General features: G+C 47.9%; 1 protein-coding gene across 26 annotated transcripts in view; it reads left to right on the top strand.

Annotated features, from left to right (window-relative positions):
* The window catches only part of AGK (acylglycerol kinase), a 103,897-nt gene that overhangs the window by 27,515 nt on the left and 61,096 nt on the right, over positions 1–15,286 (top strand). For 20 of the 26 annotated variants that reach the window (XR_016231829.1, XM_089329645.1, XM_089329644.1 and 17 more), the window contains 2 exons: positions 8,053–8,092; positions 11,812–11,891. The exons of 3 other annotated variants lie outside the window; for them this stretch is intronic. Coding sequence is in view for 12 of the 23 variants with exons in the window: in XM_089329645.1 (XP_089185771.1) it covers positions 8,053–8,092; positions 11,812–11,891 (120 nt within the window). In the remaining 11 variants the exon portion in view is untranslated. Of the gene's footprint in view, positions 1–8,052; positions 8,093–11,811; positions 12,414–12,695; positions 12,757–15,286 lie in introns of all 26 variants that reach the window. 3 more of the 26 variants (XM_089329655.1, XM_089329648.1, XM_089329646.1) reach the window with 2 other exon arrangements.

The raw sequence follows: 15,286 nt of genomic DNA, 5'->3' as shown, positions 1-15,286 counted from the left end.
GCCATCCTCCACTGCACTCCCTGGCCACAGCAGAGGGCTGGCCTGGAAGAGGGGCAACCGGGACAGAATCCGGCGCCCCGACCAGGACTAGAACCCGGTGTGCCAGCGCCACAAGGCGGAGGATTAGCCTAGTGAGCTGCAGCGCCGGCCGCTAAATGTTTTCGATAACTGAGAAAAATACTGTCAGGCTGCAGGTTGTGGATAAACTCAAATTCGGTATGAAATGCTCATGGAGTGGAGGGATTAACTAAACTTTCATCGACGTGTATATTGTGACTTGTCAACACGGGGATGACCTTATTTCCTATTCCATCTGTAGTAACTGGCATCTCCACGATTATTCATTATTAAACACCAGTTTCCCGTGATTTGGTGTATTATATTTATTTGTACTGGTGACTAGTGATGTATCTGTAACGTTCTTTCAGTTGTTTGGGGTTCTACTTTACATGGATTGATGCTAAGGAAACAGTGTAATGTCTTTCTGGAAAACCGCCTGCTGTATCATTGTGTAACCCTTACAATTCTTCTGACCTAAATCCTAGTTAATCAGAAAAAAAAATCATTAGCATTTTCATTGTTTTCTTGGTATTCTCACTGGTTACACTATTGTCTCTCTCAAAATGGATGATTTTAGGCCCCAAAGATCAAGTGCTCCTCCGTGGGCTGCGTTTCCTCCTGCGTGGTCACCTGTGTTTTGGGCGGAATGATCCGCTTTTCCCACGTACCACGAGAGGCAGTGGCCATTGTCTGAGCGGGAGATTGGGTCGGGTGTGAACAGGGAGGTGCTGTGTGTGTAGGGAAAAGCTCTCCCCCTCTGCACACCCCTCTCAAATTCATTTCATCTTTGCTTCCGTCCGGCTGCTCCATGGACAACCAGTGGACGCAACCACTGGCAACATAATGGTTAATTATTCTAGGAAGCTTGGAGAAGTGGAAACAGTTGTTATCAGCATCTAAACTGGAAATCTGTTTTGAGTGAAGCAAAAACTGCATTTGCACGTACCGAGGGAAGAGCTGGTGATAGAAATTGCTACATGATTTGCTTCTAGACTGCAGTGGGAAATATCCTTTTTGGGAAATGGGGTGTATCAGTGTGAGTTTTCTCTCAATGTAAAGTTGTTATTGAAATAACTTATCTTATTTTGCAGTCGTAATCAAGCATTTATGGCTTGGAATAAATTGAGAGCATCCTATTACCTGACGTAGCAGCCAAGTTGGTATTCTTTTAAAGCCTCAAACAGTGACATCAGCAGATTTTTTTCTTATCCAGAGGCTCCTGATTTCTTTGTCAAAGAACCCACATTTTAGTTCTGGGCAGACATTCAGGGACTTTTTTTTTATATGAATACATTTTGTACCACCTTTTTTAATGTTGTATTTAGCTTCAGTCCTCAGGAGACAATTTGTATAAGGAAAAACATATGGGTTAGAATTTATATACAGTATTTTTGTCTGGTAACAGGGTCTCTGGTTCATATTTGGACTTCTGGCCAATTAACAATCTGGAACTTTCTGATGACCAGGCTCAGAATTCATCAGCCACTGGACGGTTCTCGTGGTGCATCCTGCTGCACCAAAACGAACTTGTCGGCCTCTGTAGAGGGCCTGGTTCCCCTCCTCCCCCCCTTCCTCTCTTATTTGAGAAGCAGAGTTACAGACAGAGAGGGAGAGACAGAGAGAGAAGTCTTCCATCTGCTGGCTCACTCCTCGAGTGGCCTCAAAGGCCAGAGCTGGGCTGATCCGGAGCCAGGAGCTTCTTCTGGGTCTCCACGTGGATGCAGGGGCCCAAGCATTTGGGCCATTTTCCACGGCTTTCCCAGGCGCACTAGCAGGGAGCTGGATCAGCAGTTAAGCAGCTGAGGCTTGAACCGGTACCCGTTTGGGATGCTGGCACCACAGGCAAAGGCTTACACCACAGCACTGGCTCCACACTAGTTCTATTTACATAGTGCGTGTGCATATGCACACACACACACACGCACACACACACCCTGGGATCTTCTTGTCTGGTGACATTTCATAATGGTTGGGCATTTTTGTCTTGTCCTACACTGTAACGACTCCTACGCTTGTCCTCTGGTGGTGATCACACTGGCGAACCTGGCCAGCTGATGTTTCAGGAGTCCCCTTCAGTTTTGTGGAGGACAGAGTCCGGCTGTCTGAGCACTGAGTCAGTCTCCTGCTCAAACATTTGCCACTTACTTATTAAACAAGTATTGAGTACCCTCTATCTGTAGGAGAGTGCTGTGGGCTCTGGAAGAGAGATGGGGAATTATCTAGGACTTCTGGCAGCTTATAACCCAGGAGGGAAGATAAAGCAAGAATTCTAGGAATGGTGCGAGGGCCTGAGGGTATTGCATTTGGCCTGTTTTTAAGGAGAGGAATGTAATGATCACATTGGGGCAGGCAATTGGCAGAGTACTCAGATCTGCACCCCAGTGCCCGGCTTCCAGTCCTGGCCCGGCTTCCTGTGGCTGTGCACTCTGGGAGGAGGCAGCAGTGACGGGCTGTGGACTTGGGTGGCTGCCACCCACACGGGGATCAGCCGTGACTTCTTCCTTGCTGGCTTTGCCCTCGCCCAGCCTGGCTGCCGCAGTCATTTGAAAAGTGAACAGCTGATGGGAGAAATCTGACTCCGTCTCGGTCTCCCCCTTTACCTTTCTGCCTTTGAAATAAATAAAATCAAAATTAAGGAAAAAATGATGAAATCCTGTTCAGTAGACTCCCCTGTGTCTTTTAGGAATAGTAAAACAAGCAGTTAGAGCAGGAGCGGCATTCAGGGGAAAATGGGAAATACGGAAAACTTGACCTCTTCCCGTTACGCACCAGATTTTTTCTGACTTTCAAGTGAAGTGCGGTGTCAACTTACTAGAGAGAGATTTGGCATTCTCTGACGATCATCCCAATATTCCTGCGTTTTTCCCTTCACTCTGCTTCTGTACTGTGCATGATTTTATCTAGTCTGATGCTTCTCCTGCCATTTTGGCCAAGTTGACTTTCTGGGACCCCAGACTGTGTTTCTCACCGTGCCTTAGACCCTCTGCTTGGCCTCCCGGCCGTCCAAGCTCGTTTCCTCTCGCATCTGGGCCTCCTGCTCTGTTCCATCTCCATGAAGGGCACTGCCTGCCACCAGATTGCTCAGTGCACAATGTGGGTTCCATTTTTGATCCTTTTTTTTTTTTTTTAAGATTTATTTTGAAAGATAGAGATCCGCCTTCTATTCACTCCCCAGATGACTGCAACAGCCAGCCCTGGGCCAAGTGGAAGCCAGGAGCCTCTTCCAGGTCTCCCAAGTGTGTGGCAGGGGCCCAAGGACTTGGGTCATCCTTGACTGCTTTCCCAGGCCATTAGCAGGGAGCTGGATGGGAAGTGGAGTAGCTGGGACTCGAACCGGCACCCATATGGGATGCCCGCACTGCGGACAGCGACTTTACCTGCTATGCTATGACGCTGGCCCCTGATCCCTCCTTTTCCATTAATTTCCATGAGCCGTCCCTGAAGTTTATCTCCCGTATTTACCTGCTGTGTGTCCTCCTTGTTGCTCTACCGCGGTCCTGTTCCAGTCACCAGCACTGAACCGCGTGACCGAGCGAGCCTCCTTGGTCTCCCCGGACTCAGTCTTACCTTCTGACCAGTGCCTGCCTTCAGTCTGCAACCAAAAGGGTCCCTGTAAAATGCACATCTGGCCACGTCAGTTCTCTTCAAACTCTGGGTCCTCATGGTCCTTAGAACAAAATCCAGAATGCCCTGAACAATGAGCAGGCCTCTGGGGCCCTGGTCTTCGCCTGGTTCTCGGTCTCCGGTCTGGCAGCGCCTGCACAGCTTGCTGCCCCCAGCTGTCCTGAGCTGCTCATGCGCTGGCACGGGCAGCCGTTTACATGCTGTTGCCTTTGCCTGGATTCTACTTCGCTTTTGCCTGGCTATTGCTTGTTTCTGTGCTGGACCTCGGCGTCAGTGTCGCTGTCTGTAAGGAACTTCTCCAATTCCTGCAGAGCTCGGTTAGACACCCTGTTGCGTGGCCCCTATGGAGCACATAGTGGCCACACTGCATAGTGGTTGCATGTTGATGTGTCTTCTTTCCCTTCTATGCTGGGAACGTAACGAGGCAGGAAAGTGGGGCTGCTTCGCCGGCACATCAGTGCCTGGCGTATTACCTACCAAGAACTGGTCCTCTACTCGGCCACCAGTCCTCACCAAGAGCCGCTGTTGGCCGGTGATCCTGAGGGACCCTGCTCATTGCGCCGTGCTGGCACTTACGTTAAATGAGTGTTTTCCTACTTTGGGGAGCTTAATCACACCTGAACCTTCAAACAACATTATCTAAATGTAAATTGTGGAAGTTGTATTAGATGAGGCTGGGAAGCAGTTTATGAATTTACTGTGCCGTGAAGTATACCTTTGAAGATTTGTCCACCCAGCGTTGACTGAAGTCAAGAAGGCACCCGGGCAGTTCCGTGGAGTCGGGTCGGCAAAGGGCTACAGCGCAGCTTCCCGGCCCGCCCTGCCTGCAGCCAGCTTCCCATCTCTGAGTGCGTGCTGTGTGTGACGTCCTCACGCCTGCCTTGCGGCGCTGTGACGGAGATGAAACGTTGATGAAGCAGCTGCTGTTGGGTGGTTACCGTAGGATGTTAAGTTACCTTCAGTTCCAGCTCTGCTGCTCTTACTGAAACGCTTTTGGGTTTCCTTTCTGAAATGGCTTTCCGAGCTTGCTGCGGACATCAGACAGTCTCAGTGGAGACATCTTTTTTTTCCTTTGAGGATGTGTTTGATTTTTAGGAACAGCCTGGTTCAAAGAGTAGGATCAAGATAGTTGCCACCTGCTTTTGATATCGAAGTGAAGTATGATTGTGAGATTTTCTTCTGTAGTAGCCGACGTGGTGCATATTCCGCCTTCCTTACCGGTGGCATTAACAGTGTATTCCACTTGGCATATTAAATTCAGAGTTAATTCCAACAGACTTTTGACTGTGAGAACACTCTGATAAATCAAGCAGCGTTAAACTCGAGATTGAGATCTTTAGATACGTGTCGCAGCCATCAAAACTTGGCTTGTGGCAGTAAAGGGTTTGGGGGGGTGAGTATGTGGTGATGACTTAGAGGAGCCTGATGCCTTGCAGTGTCTGTCCTTTGTGGAAGGGTTCTGGAACCTGATGGCAGAAATGAGGCAGCATGGGCAGGGATGTAGACAGGCTTGCAGCCTTCACAGTTTCTTTCAGAGCTTGTGCGGGAAAATCCGGAGTGAGTTCGCAGTGTAAAGGGTTGGAGGCACAAAGTAGTGTTTCTCTGCAAACAGCAAAGCACGAGGGCTGGAAGGTGTTCCTGGGGCCATGTGGAAGGTGGGCGGGGCATCGGCGCAGTCCAGGGAGAGCCAGTGGCCAGTGGCTGTGCCCACTCAGGGCAGTGTGACTGGCGTTCAGTTTCAGCTCTCCTTGTGTATGGTCAGACATGTGAAGTATTCATAAACTACGAGGGTTGTTAGTGTTAATTGCTTTAAACTGCTTTGCTGGTTTTTACCACATTGACCCTATCCTGTTTAGTTGGTTGCTGCTCTAAGATGACTCACTGACGACTGATGGTGAGGAAAACGGAACAGCAAAGCACGAGCATGCCTGTGTTCTGGGGAGGGAGAAGGTGGCACAGCTCCGCTTGCCGCCCGGGCGGGAGCAGAGTCTCACAGGGCCTTGTTGTGAGGACCCAGACTCCACCAGGCACTGGTTCCCTAAAATCTCTACCGAACAACCTGGGCTTTGAGATGCTGGTTCTCTTTAACGGAAGCTTATTCTTGGGCTTCAGACGTGCAGCATTGGTTCTCTGCGTTGGGCAGTGGTTTCCTGTCGCGGGAGGTTGCTCGATGGAACGTGGGCGTATCCTGCAGCTCGGCGGAGGGGAAGACCAGTCACTGAGCAGCTCTGACTGTGGCCGTGGCCAAAGGCAGCCGGTTGCTTATTTTCATTTATTCTCATTCAAATTTCAGTACCAAAGTGGACTTTGAATAACTGAAAGTAGTGCAGAATTCAAGGTCCTTGATGTTAGAAAAAGGAAGAGAACATGGCCTTTCCTTTCTTTGAAATTTTTTCTGCTAGGTTGGTTATTGGTCATCTTTTCTAGGTATTAGTTGCTATTTTTTTTTTTTTTTTTGAAAGAGTTAGGGAGGGAGGGAGGGAGAAGCAGAGATTGTCCGTCCTCTCTGGTTCACTCCCCTGATGGCCACAGCAGCTGGAGCTGGGCCAGGCTGAGCTGGGGAGCTTGTTCCTGTTCTCCCACGTGGGTGCAGGGCCCAAGGACTTGGACCACCTTCTGCTGCTTTCCCTGGTGCGTTAGCCAGGAGCTGGATCGGAAGTGGAGCAGCCGGGTCTTGAACCAGTGCCCCCACCCTGGCCCCATGTAGGATGCTGGCGTCTCAGGCAGAGGCTTAACCTACTATGCCAAAACACTGACCCCTAGTTTCTTGACTGAGGTTAAGCAGGTTGAAGTTGTCAACGTGGGTAGCACTGACTCTAATGGAGAAGATTCTGGAGCTATCTAGGCAGTTAGCACTATTTAAAGTCCTCTCTGGTTTATACCTCCTTTAGAGCCCTTTTGTATTTAATGTAATTCTTATTTATTGCTAAATAAACTAGATACTTTGGTTACATGACCAGGAAATTGTACTTTTTCACATGGATACTGCAAGAATTTGTTGAATCATGCTTAATCTCACATCTTTTCCACTTAATTACAGTCTAACTGTATTTTTCCATTTTAGAGATGATTAAAACATTTATTTGCATCCATTAACCAGTACAAATATGAGCATTTAAAAAAATTTTTTAGGTCATCAAATTCTGAGAGAAGGTTTTCATTTTTGGAAGCCAAAATTTTGCCTCTTGACAGAATTTTCCATTCATTATATAATTGAGTGTTTGACAGTGATAAAAGAAAACAAAGGACTTATATAAAACAGTAGCAAAAGCAAGTAAACATCAGATTTATTTCTGGCAAATGACCTTAGTAATTTCCATTGAATATGAATTCCATTGAATGCAGGAGGCAAATGACCTGAGTAATTTTTCCCTGGTTAAGAAATTGTGGGAAGTAGGGAATGCGTGTGTGTGTGTGTGAATTTCTCACCATTGTTTTAACAAATTCCCACAAACTTAGAGGTGCAACAGTGTCTCATCACACACGCGCTCTGTGGATTCGTGGGTTGCCCGGGACTCGACCTTCTGGGGGCTCCAGGAGGCTGTCCACTCCCTGGCCTTCCTGTTGCTGGACTGCTGCTTGTCTTGATGCCTGCTCAGCCTCCATTTCCAAAGCCATCAAGGCTGTGTGCTTCTGACCCTTCTTCTTCTTCAAAATTTATTTATTTATTTGAAAGTCAGAGTTACACAGAGAGGCAGAGAGAGGGGGAGAGAGAGGTCTTCCATCTGATGGTTCACTCCCCAGTTGGCCACAATGGCTGGAGCTGTGCCGATCTGAAACCAGGAGCCAGGTGCTTCTTTCTGGTCTCCCATGTGGATGCAGGGGCTCAAGGACTTGGGCCATCTTCTACTGCTTTCCCAGGCCATAGCAGAGAGCTGGATCAGAAGTGGAGCAGGCGGGACTGGAACCGGTGCCCATATGGGATGCCTGCACCGTAGGCGGCAGCTTTACCCACTACGCCACAGTGCCAGCCCCTTCTTTGTTTCTGATAATATTTGGGAAGGCTGTGCTTTAAGGACCCTGTGGTTAGCTTGGGCCTGTCCAGAGAATCTAAAATAATCTCCGCATCCCAGGTCCTAAATTTAACCACAGCTGCAAAGTCCCTGATGTGAAGTGAAGTAAGGTGTCCTCTGGCGATGAGGATGTGGATGTTTTAGGGGGAGGGACGCTGTCCTACCAACCACAGGACGGAGAGACTTGCATTTAACACAAAATTTCATTCAGAGAACATACATTTTTCAGAAGTGCCCGTGGTTTGTTACCGGGTCCGTAAGAAGCTTCCACGTGGCGTTTGAGGGAGGAGGTGTGTGTGTGGTCAGGATCTCGGCTGTTGAAGCTCATGGCCGTCTGCTTTGTTTCTTTCGACAGTGATAACCTGCTGAGGAGAGCGGCCTGTCAGGAAGCCCAGGTAATGCATTCTCGGGACAGAGTTACGGCTCCTTATCTCCACGGTGCAGGAAACCCAGGCCGCCCCTAGGACATGGCAGTGCTCGTGTCCAGTGTTTCGGCTCCTCTTCCCCAGCGTCAGGGATGAATCGGGCTGAGAGCCAACTCCGAGTAGAAGGGGAGGAAGCTGTCCACCTGCTGAAGAGCAGCTCTGGCGCCCGCCCCTTCAGCCTGGGTTGCTCTGGATCATTCCCAAGAACGCATACCTGGACTGGCTGGAGCTCTGGGAATTTGTTTCTGCAGTTGTCCTGGAAGATCTGGCTAAACTGTGAATCACCACTGATCCAAATAACCCCCAAGGATATCAGTTCAAAACAGGTGTTGCCGCTGAAAGTCAAATCCTCTTAAAATGGTTGATTCATATTTTTAAATCCCATCTGTTTAGCACAGCTGATTCTTACCATGTGTCCTGCTTGCCCAACTCCATGAGGTTTACTTAAATACTCGTTTGTCTGGGAGCATTTATAGCTGAACGGTGAATCCTTTGAACTGTAAGACCATAGTTCTGCTCCTCCCTCCCGGTTTGTGCGCTACACCTTGGGGCTGGATGGCTGGGACTCAGTAACTGGTTATATGGCAGTTAAGCTTATGACGTCAGAAGTACCACAGAAGAAACGTGAAGGTAAAAAAAATAGCAAAGGGATAAAGAAGTTAGTCAGAGAAGTGGTTTTCTTTTTTTTTTTTTAATAGAAAACATTTAATAAATTTCAAAAGTGCAACTTTTGGATTATAGTGGTTCTTCCCCCATAACCACCCTCCCACCCACAAACCACCCCATCTTCTACTCCCTCTGCCATCCCATTCTTCATTAAGATTCATTTTTAATTATATACAGATCAACTCTATACTAAGTAAAGATTTCAACAGTTTGCACCCACACAGACACGCAAAGTATACAGTACTGTTTGAAGACTAGTTTTACCATTAATTCTCATAGTACAACTTATTAAGGACAGAGATCCTACATGGGGAGCAAGTGCACAGTGACTCCTGTTGTTGATTTAACAGCTGACACTCTTATTTATGACATCAATAATCACCCAAGGCTCTTGAGACAATGAAAGATTGAGCTGCTAAGGCCATGGAAGCCTCTTGAGTTCACAAACTCCAACCTTATTTAGACAAGGTCATAATCAAAGTGGAAGTTCTCTCCTCCCTTTAGAGAAAGGTATCTATCTCCTCCTCTGTTGGCCCCTACAGAAGTGGTTTTCAGAGTTCATGCTTGTTTCTGAAACAAATAACCATGAAGACAGATGCTAGTCACAAATTTATCTCTTTAAATCCATGTTTTAAGAATTTTATTTATTTTTTTGTTTCAATGTGTTATGATTCTAAGTTGTTTTGGAAACCAATTCAAATAAACTTCAGTAATAACTGAGGTGGTCACTGCCCCCAGCTGGCCATTAGCAATGGAGACTCCTCTTGGGAGAAGAACTGGAGCTTTGAGTACATAAGATTCTAGGAGCCATGGGATCAGGACAAGGAGGAATAATGTAGTTGTGTAGATCTGGAATCTGGCATGCTGGAGAGCCTTGTTAATTAAATCACTTCTGGCCACATTCAAGAAAGGGTAAGAAAAGAACAAATGACAGTATTTGGACATTTGTTGGCAAAATGCTAAGTCTAAGACTGAAAACAAGGAAATGATAACAACCAGCACCTTTCTATATGTAACATATGTATATATATAAACAGTCCATCAGAAATAATCTGAAGGTTTTTGTTTTTGTTTTAGAAAGATTAATTTACTGGGGCCAGTACTGTGATACAGAGGGTTAAAGCCCTGGCCTGCAGTGCTGGCATCCCATACGGGTGCTGGTTCGAGTCCCAGTTACTCTGCTTCCAGTCCAGTTCCCTGCTGATGTGCCCGGGCAAACAGCAGAGGCTGACCCAAGTGCTTGGGCCCTGCACCCACATGGAAGATCCAGAAGAAGCTTCTGGCTTCAGATTGGCTCAGCTGCAGCCATTGCAGTCATTTTGGGAGTGATCCAGCAGATGGAAGACCTCTCCCTCCCTCCCTCCCTCCATCTCTACCTCTCTCTCTCTCTCTCTCTCTCTCTGTAACCCTTTCAAATAATAAAATCCTTTCAAAAAGATTTATTTATTTGAAAGGCAGAGTTGGAGATACCTTCCATTCGCTGACTCACTCTCCAAATGGTTGCAACAACTGGGGCTGGGCCAGGATGAAGCCAGGAGTCAGGAACTCTATCCTGCTCTCCCAGGCACATTAGCAGGGAGTTGGATCAGAAGCAGAGCAGCTGGGACTCACACTGGCGCTCATAGAATATTGGCATTGCAGGAGGCAGGTCAACACACTTTGCCACAAGTCTGGCCAGAAGCGTTTCTTCAAAGCAAGAAATCATCAGTCATGAGAAAGAATTTCTAGTGGATTGATAGTAGATTTAGTGAGTTATTTGATAAGAATCTTTGCATAACTTCAATTTTTCTCCTGTCTCTCCTTTCTAGAATTCTAGAATTGTAGAACTTGCTGCCTTGGTCCATCCAAGACTTTTTTTTTTTTTTTTTTTTTTTTTTTGACAGGCAGAATGGACAGTGAGAGAGAGAGACAGAGAGAAAGGTCTTCCTTTGCTGTTGGTTCACCCTCCAATGGCCGCCGCGGCCGGTGCGCCGCGGCCGGTGCGCTGCGGCCAGCGCACCGCGCTGATCCAATGGCAGGAGCCAGGTGCTTCTCCTGGTCTCCCATGGGGTGCAGGGCCCAAGTACTTGGGCCATCCTGCACTGCACTCCCGGGCCACAGCAGAGAGCTGGCCTGGAAGGGGGGCAACCGGGACAGAATCCGGTGCCCCGACCGGGACTAGAACCCAGTGTGCTAGTGAACCGCAGCGCCGGCTCATCTAAGACTCTTATCTTTGCCCCTCTTAGTGCTGTCGCTCTCATTCTCTTTGTCCACCTCATTCTCCAGTCCAAATATAATGGCAGCCGCTCCTACTCAGCCCCCATTTTCACTCCCCAGATCTAGTTCTCTGCCTCACCCTTCATTGTTCTTTAGCGCTGAGACAATGAAAGATTGAATTTTGGAGTTAGGTAAAAATTCTTGGCTTATGACTTTGAATAACTTAACTTTTGGAATCTTGGCTTTCTGATCTGTAAAAATGAGATTATTCAATACCTCTGTGGTTTCTAAGAATTATGTGTGTAAATGTGCAGCTGTTCGGGGCCTAGTAAATACTAACTGCATTTCTGTGTGAGTTGCTGTTGTCTAGTTAGCATTCAGAGTTGCAAAGAGGAGGAGGCAAATAGAGGGGTTCATTTCTCATATGTATAAAGATATGAAGATGAGTTGGTAATAAATATTTTTATGAACAAGCTATACCAATAAAAGTTGAAGAAAAGGATTGTACTCAGAAAACTAAACACTCCCTCCAGACAGCCTGTGGTGTTACAGGTTTTATGTTTATAAAGAAACCTAACCATATCTTACAGAGAAAAGAAAAAGTTACTTTCCTCCCGTAGGTGAGGCAAGGTGTTTATTCCAGTATAAAATTGAGCCTTCTGCCCTTAAATAATGGTACACTTTTGATGTTAATATGCGATCATAAAAGATATGGCATCCACTCTGGGAAGAAAACCAGATCTATAGGAGTGAGTTTTTTGGAATTGAAGAATGTATGTGATCTGAATGAAAGGACATTTGTAGAAAGCTGTTCTTTTTTTTTTCAGGTGTTTGGCAATCAGCTCATTCCTCCCAACGCACAAGTGAAGAAGGCGACGGTCTTTCTCAACCCTGCAGCTTGCAAAGGGTAGTTCAGTCTGTGCTGTGCTGTGTGCGGCGTTTCTAAGCGGGAAATCGCAGCGCGTCAAGCAGCTGGTTAGATTGTGTAGAACTGGAAGAAGGAGCTTCCGTACTCCTTTAGCACTGAGATTCATCTGCAATGTAGAAATAACACTTAATAAGAAATAGCTGTAAAGCGAATCGATGCTTAGCCCAGTTGTCTGATTGCAGTCTAATAAGCATTCTAGAGTTAACACACTCAAGGAAGTCTCCTCTGCTTGAACATAGTCCCCATGGGAGCGGCTGCTCTGCTGTGTGGCGTAATTGTTGGTCCATTTCTGTCAACAGGATGTTCAGAGATGGCTAAGAGCACCGGGGGCTGGGGAGGGCAGAACGTTCTTCCCGGAAGGCTTGGAACCTCGAGCGGGGTCTTGGGGAAGACACTGTTCTCCTGACTGAGGAGATGGGCCCTGGGGCGCGAGGGCCCTGCGTGTGCCCGTTTCGTCACAGGGCAGTCTGCGAGGAGAGTGGGGGAGGAGCTGGGGTGCCGGTAGGTAGTGATGGGTTCGTGGGGTTCACCGACTGCACCAAATGTAGCACCAGAAGGGGAGGCTGCGGGGGTTGGGCAGCTGGGAATTCAGTCTATTCCCCGGAACACATGCCATAGGCAAAAACCTCGTCGGCAGTGTTAGTTAGATGACAACTCTCATTTGGAAAGGTGAATACAGAGACCCCTAATGCCTTTGGAGGAAATCACTTAAAATTTACGTTAAAAAAATGTTGAGGAAGAAAAAAAATGTGATCCCTTTTATTTTCCTTCTGCCCACAACAGCTCATGTGGGCTTTCCTGAGGATTCGTCGTGCGCCACCCAGTGACAGGGACGCTCTGACAGGTGCATTGTTGCGCAGTTGGGCCATGCATTTCATTTTGTTCATTTTGTTGTGAGATTCCGTTGAGAGCACGCGCACTAACCTCGATGGTATAGCTTATTACACACCTAGGCTGCATGGTGTAGCCCATCACTCCCGGGTTAGTGTGCTACTGAAGTAGATACAGGCAGTGTGGTTGCAGTAGTATTCGTGTATCTAAACACAGAAAAGCACAGTGAGAGTACGGTGTAGGGCCAGGCATTTGCCCTGACCGTGAGGGTGCTGGTTAGGACGCCCATGGCCGTGTTGCCTCAACTCAATTATTTGTCTGCCCTCAGCTCCTAACTCTGGCTTCCTGCTGTTGCAGACCTTGGGAGGCCGTAGTGATGGCTTAAGTAATTGGCCATCTGCCACCCACATGGGAGACTTGGATTGAGTTCCTGGCTCTCAGCTTTAGCCCAGTCCTCACTGTAGCTGGCATTTGGAGAGTGAACCAGCGGATAGAACTTTCTCACTCTGTCTCTTTGCCTCTCAAATAAAAAATTTAGAAAATATGGCATGAAAGATGAAAAGTGGGGTCTGTGCAGTACACCTCCCACGACTGGGACTGGCCGTTGCTGTGGGCGAGTCCGGGGTGAGTGCCTACGACATTTTATACACTACAGTAAAGTGTACGTGGGGCCACAGTGGGTGTATACACATCTTTCTTCAGTAATCACTGTAGCTTACTGTGACTTGTATGCTTTATAAGCTTTTTTTTTTTTACTCCTGTACTAATACTTAGCTTAACTTTTTAAACTCTTCTGTTAAAACTAAGACACAAACACGCTAGCTTTGGCCTGTCCGGGGCTGGCCTCGTCCGTATCACTGACTGCCACAGCTTGTCTCACTGTGGTGAAGACACTTGTCTTCAGGGTGGTCACGTGCACAGAGCTGTCATCTCCTGTGGTGACAGTGCCTTTTGTGGAACAGCAGCTGGAGGACCAGCCTGAGACTGCTCTTATAGTGAACCTTCTGAGTAAGGAGTACGCTCTGCCGTGATGACTGCAGTGTGTACAATAGCCAGTGACTGGATTTATTATTATCACTACCATGTACTTCAGGTTGAACGTCTGTAATCTGAAAATCTGAAGTCTGAAATGCTCCAAAATTTGAAACTATCTCAAAGTTTCAGATTTTTTTTTTTTTAAAGAGGTGTTTATGTGAAGGGCAGAGAGAGAAGGAGAGCGAAGTCTTCCATCTGCTGGTGCACTCCCCAAATGGCTGCAGTGGCTGGAGCTGAACCGATCTGAAACAAGGAGCTAGAAGCTTCTTCTGGGTCTCCCTTGTGGGTGGCAGGGGCCCAAGCACTTAGGCTGTCTTCCATTGCTTTCCCAGGCCATTAGCAGGGAGCTGAATGAGAAGTGGAGCAGCTGGGACTTGAACTGGTACCCAAATGGGATGCCAGTGTTGCAGGCAGTGGCTTTACACCCTACACCACGTCACCAGCCCAAAAAGTTCCGAATTTTAAAACCTTTTTTTTTTAAAGATGTATTTATTTGAAAATCAGAGTTAGAGAAAAGGAGAGGCAGAGAGAGGGATAGGGAGGGAGGGAAGGAAGGAGGGAGGGAGGGAGGGAGAGAGGTCTTTCATCCACTAGTTCACTCCCCAAATGGCCGCAACAGCTGGAGCTGTGCTGATCTGAAGCCAGGAGCTTCTTCCGGGTCTCCCACGTGGGTGCAGGTGTGGGGAGCAACTCGGACTAGACTAAGTTACTGGAATTAAGACTTATTCTATGCATCTGCTCTCCCACAATATGGCGCTGGGAGAGGAGGAAACAGCTTCTACACAGCTGCCTCCAGTTCAGCCAATAAACTGTAGGACTTGCTCCTGATTGGAGGAGAGCAGCGTACTCGGCGTGTGGGCAGCCGAGTTGGGATTGGCAGAGGAGGACTATAAAGAAGGAGAGAGACGGCATGCACCAGGAACATCTAAGGGGAACACCTGTGCAGCCCCTGAGAGAGCCGGCCGGCGGTGTGCCGCTCCCCTGCGGAAGTGGGGAAAGTGACCAGGGGGAACCGCCCTTCCACGGAGGTGGAAGGGACGGCAGCCAACCCGGGAAGAACCAGCAGCAAACCCGGGGAGGGCCGAGCAGACGAAAGAACAGCACAGGGTCCTGTGTCGTTCCTCCATGAAGAGGGGGAGCGACATGCAGGGGCCCAAGGACTTGGGCATCTTCTACTGCTTTCCCAGGCCACAGCAGAGAGCTGGATTGGAAGAGGAGCAGCGGGGACTCAAACCGACGCCCATCTGGGATGCTGGCACTGCAGGCAGCGGCTTTTCCCGCTAAGCCACAGCACCATCCCCAGAACATTTTCAATTTGAGATTTTTGCATTAGAACTGGTCGACTGGTAAAACTTATGCAGGTATTGCGAAATCTAAAAATAGTGGATTGAAACTACTTCTGACTCCACTCACTTTGGATAAGAGATACGGAACCTGTGTGTACTGTATACAGTTGGTGCGCTATACGTTGATATAACCAGCAGCATAGCTTTGTTTATCTGAGTTGC

This window comes from Oryctolagus cuniculus, chromosome 3 (genome assembly GCF_051225735.1).
Source record: "Oryctolagus cuniculus isolate XC-2025 breed Fujian yellow rabbit chromosome 3, ASM5122573v1, whole genome shotgun sequence".
In the NCBI taxonomy this organism is placed as follows: Eukaryota; Metazoa; Chordata; class Mammalia; order Lagomorpha; family Leporidae; genus Oryctolagus; species Oryctolagus cuniculus.
Note: the sequence above shows the minus strand (reverse complement) of the source record. Positions and strands in the feature narration are given on the sequence as shown.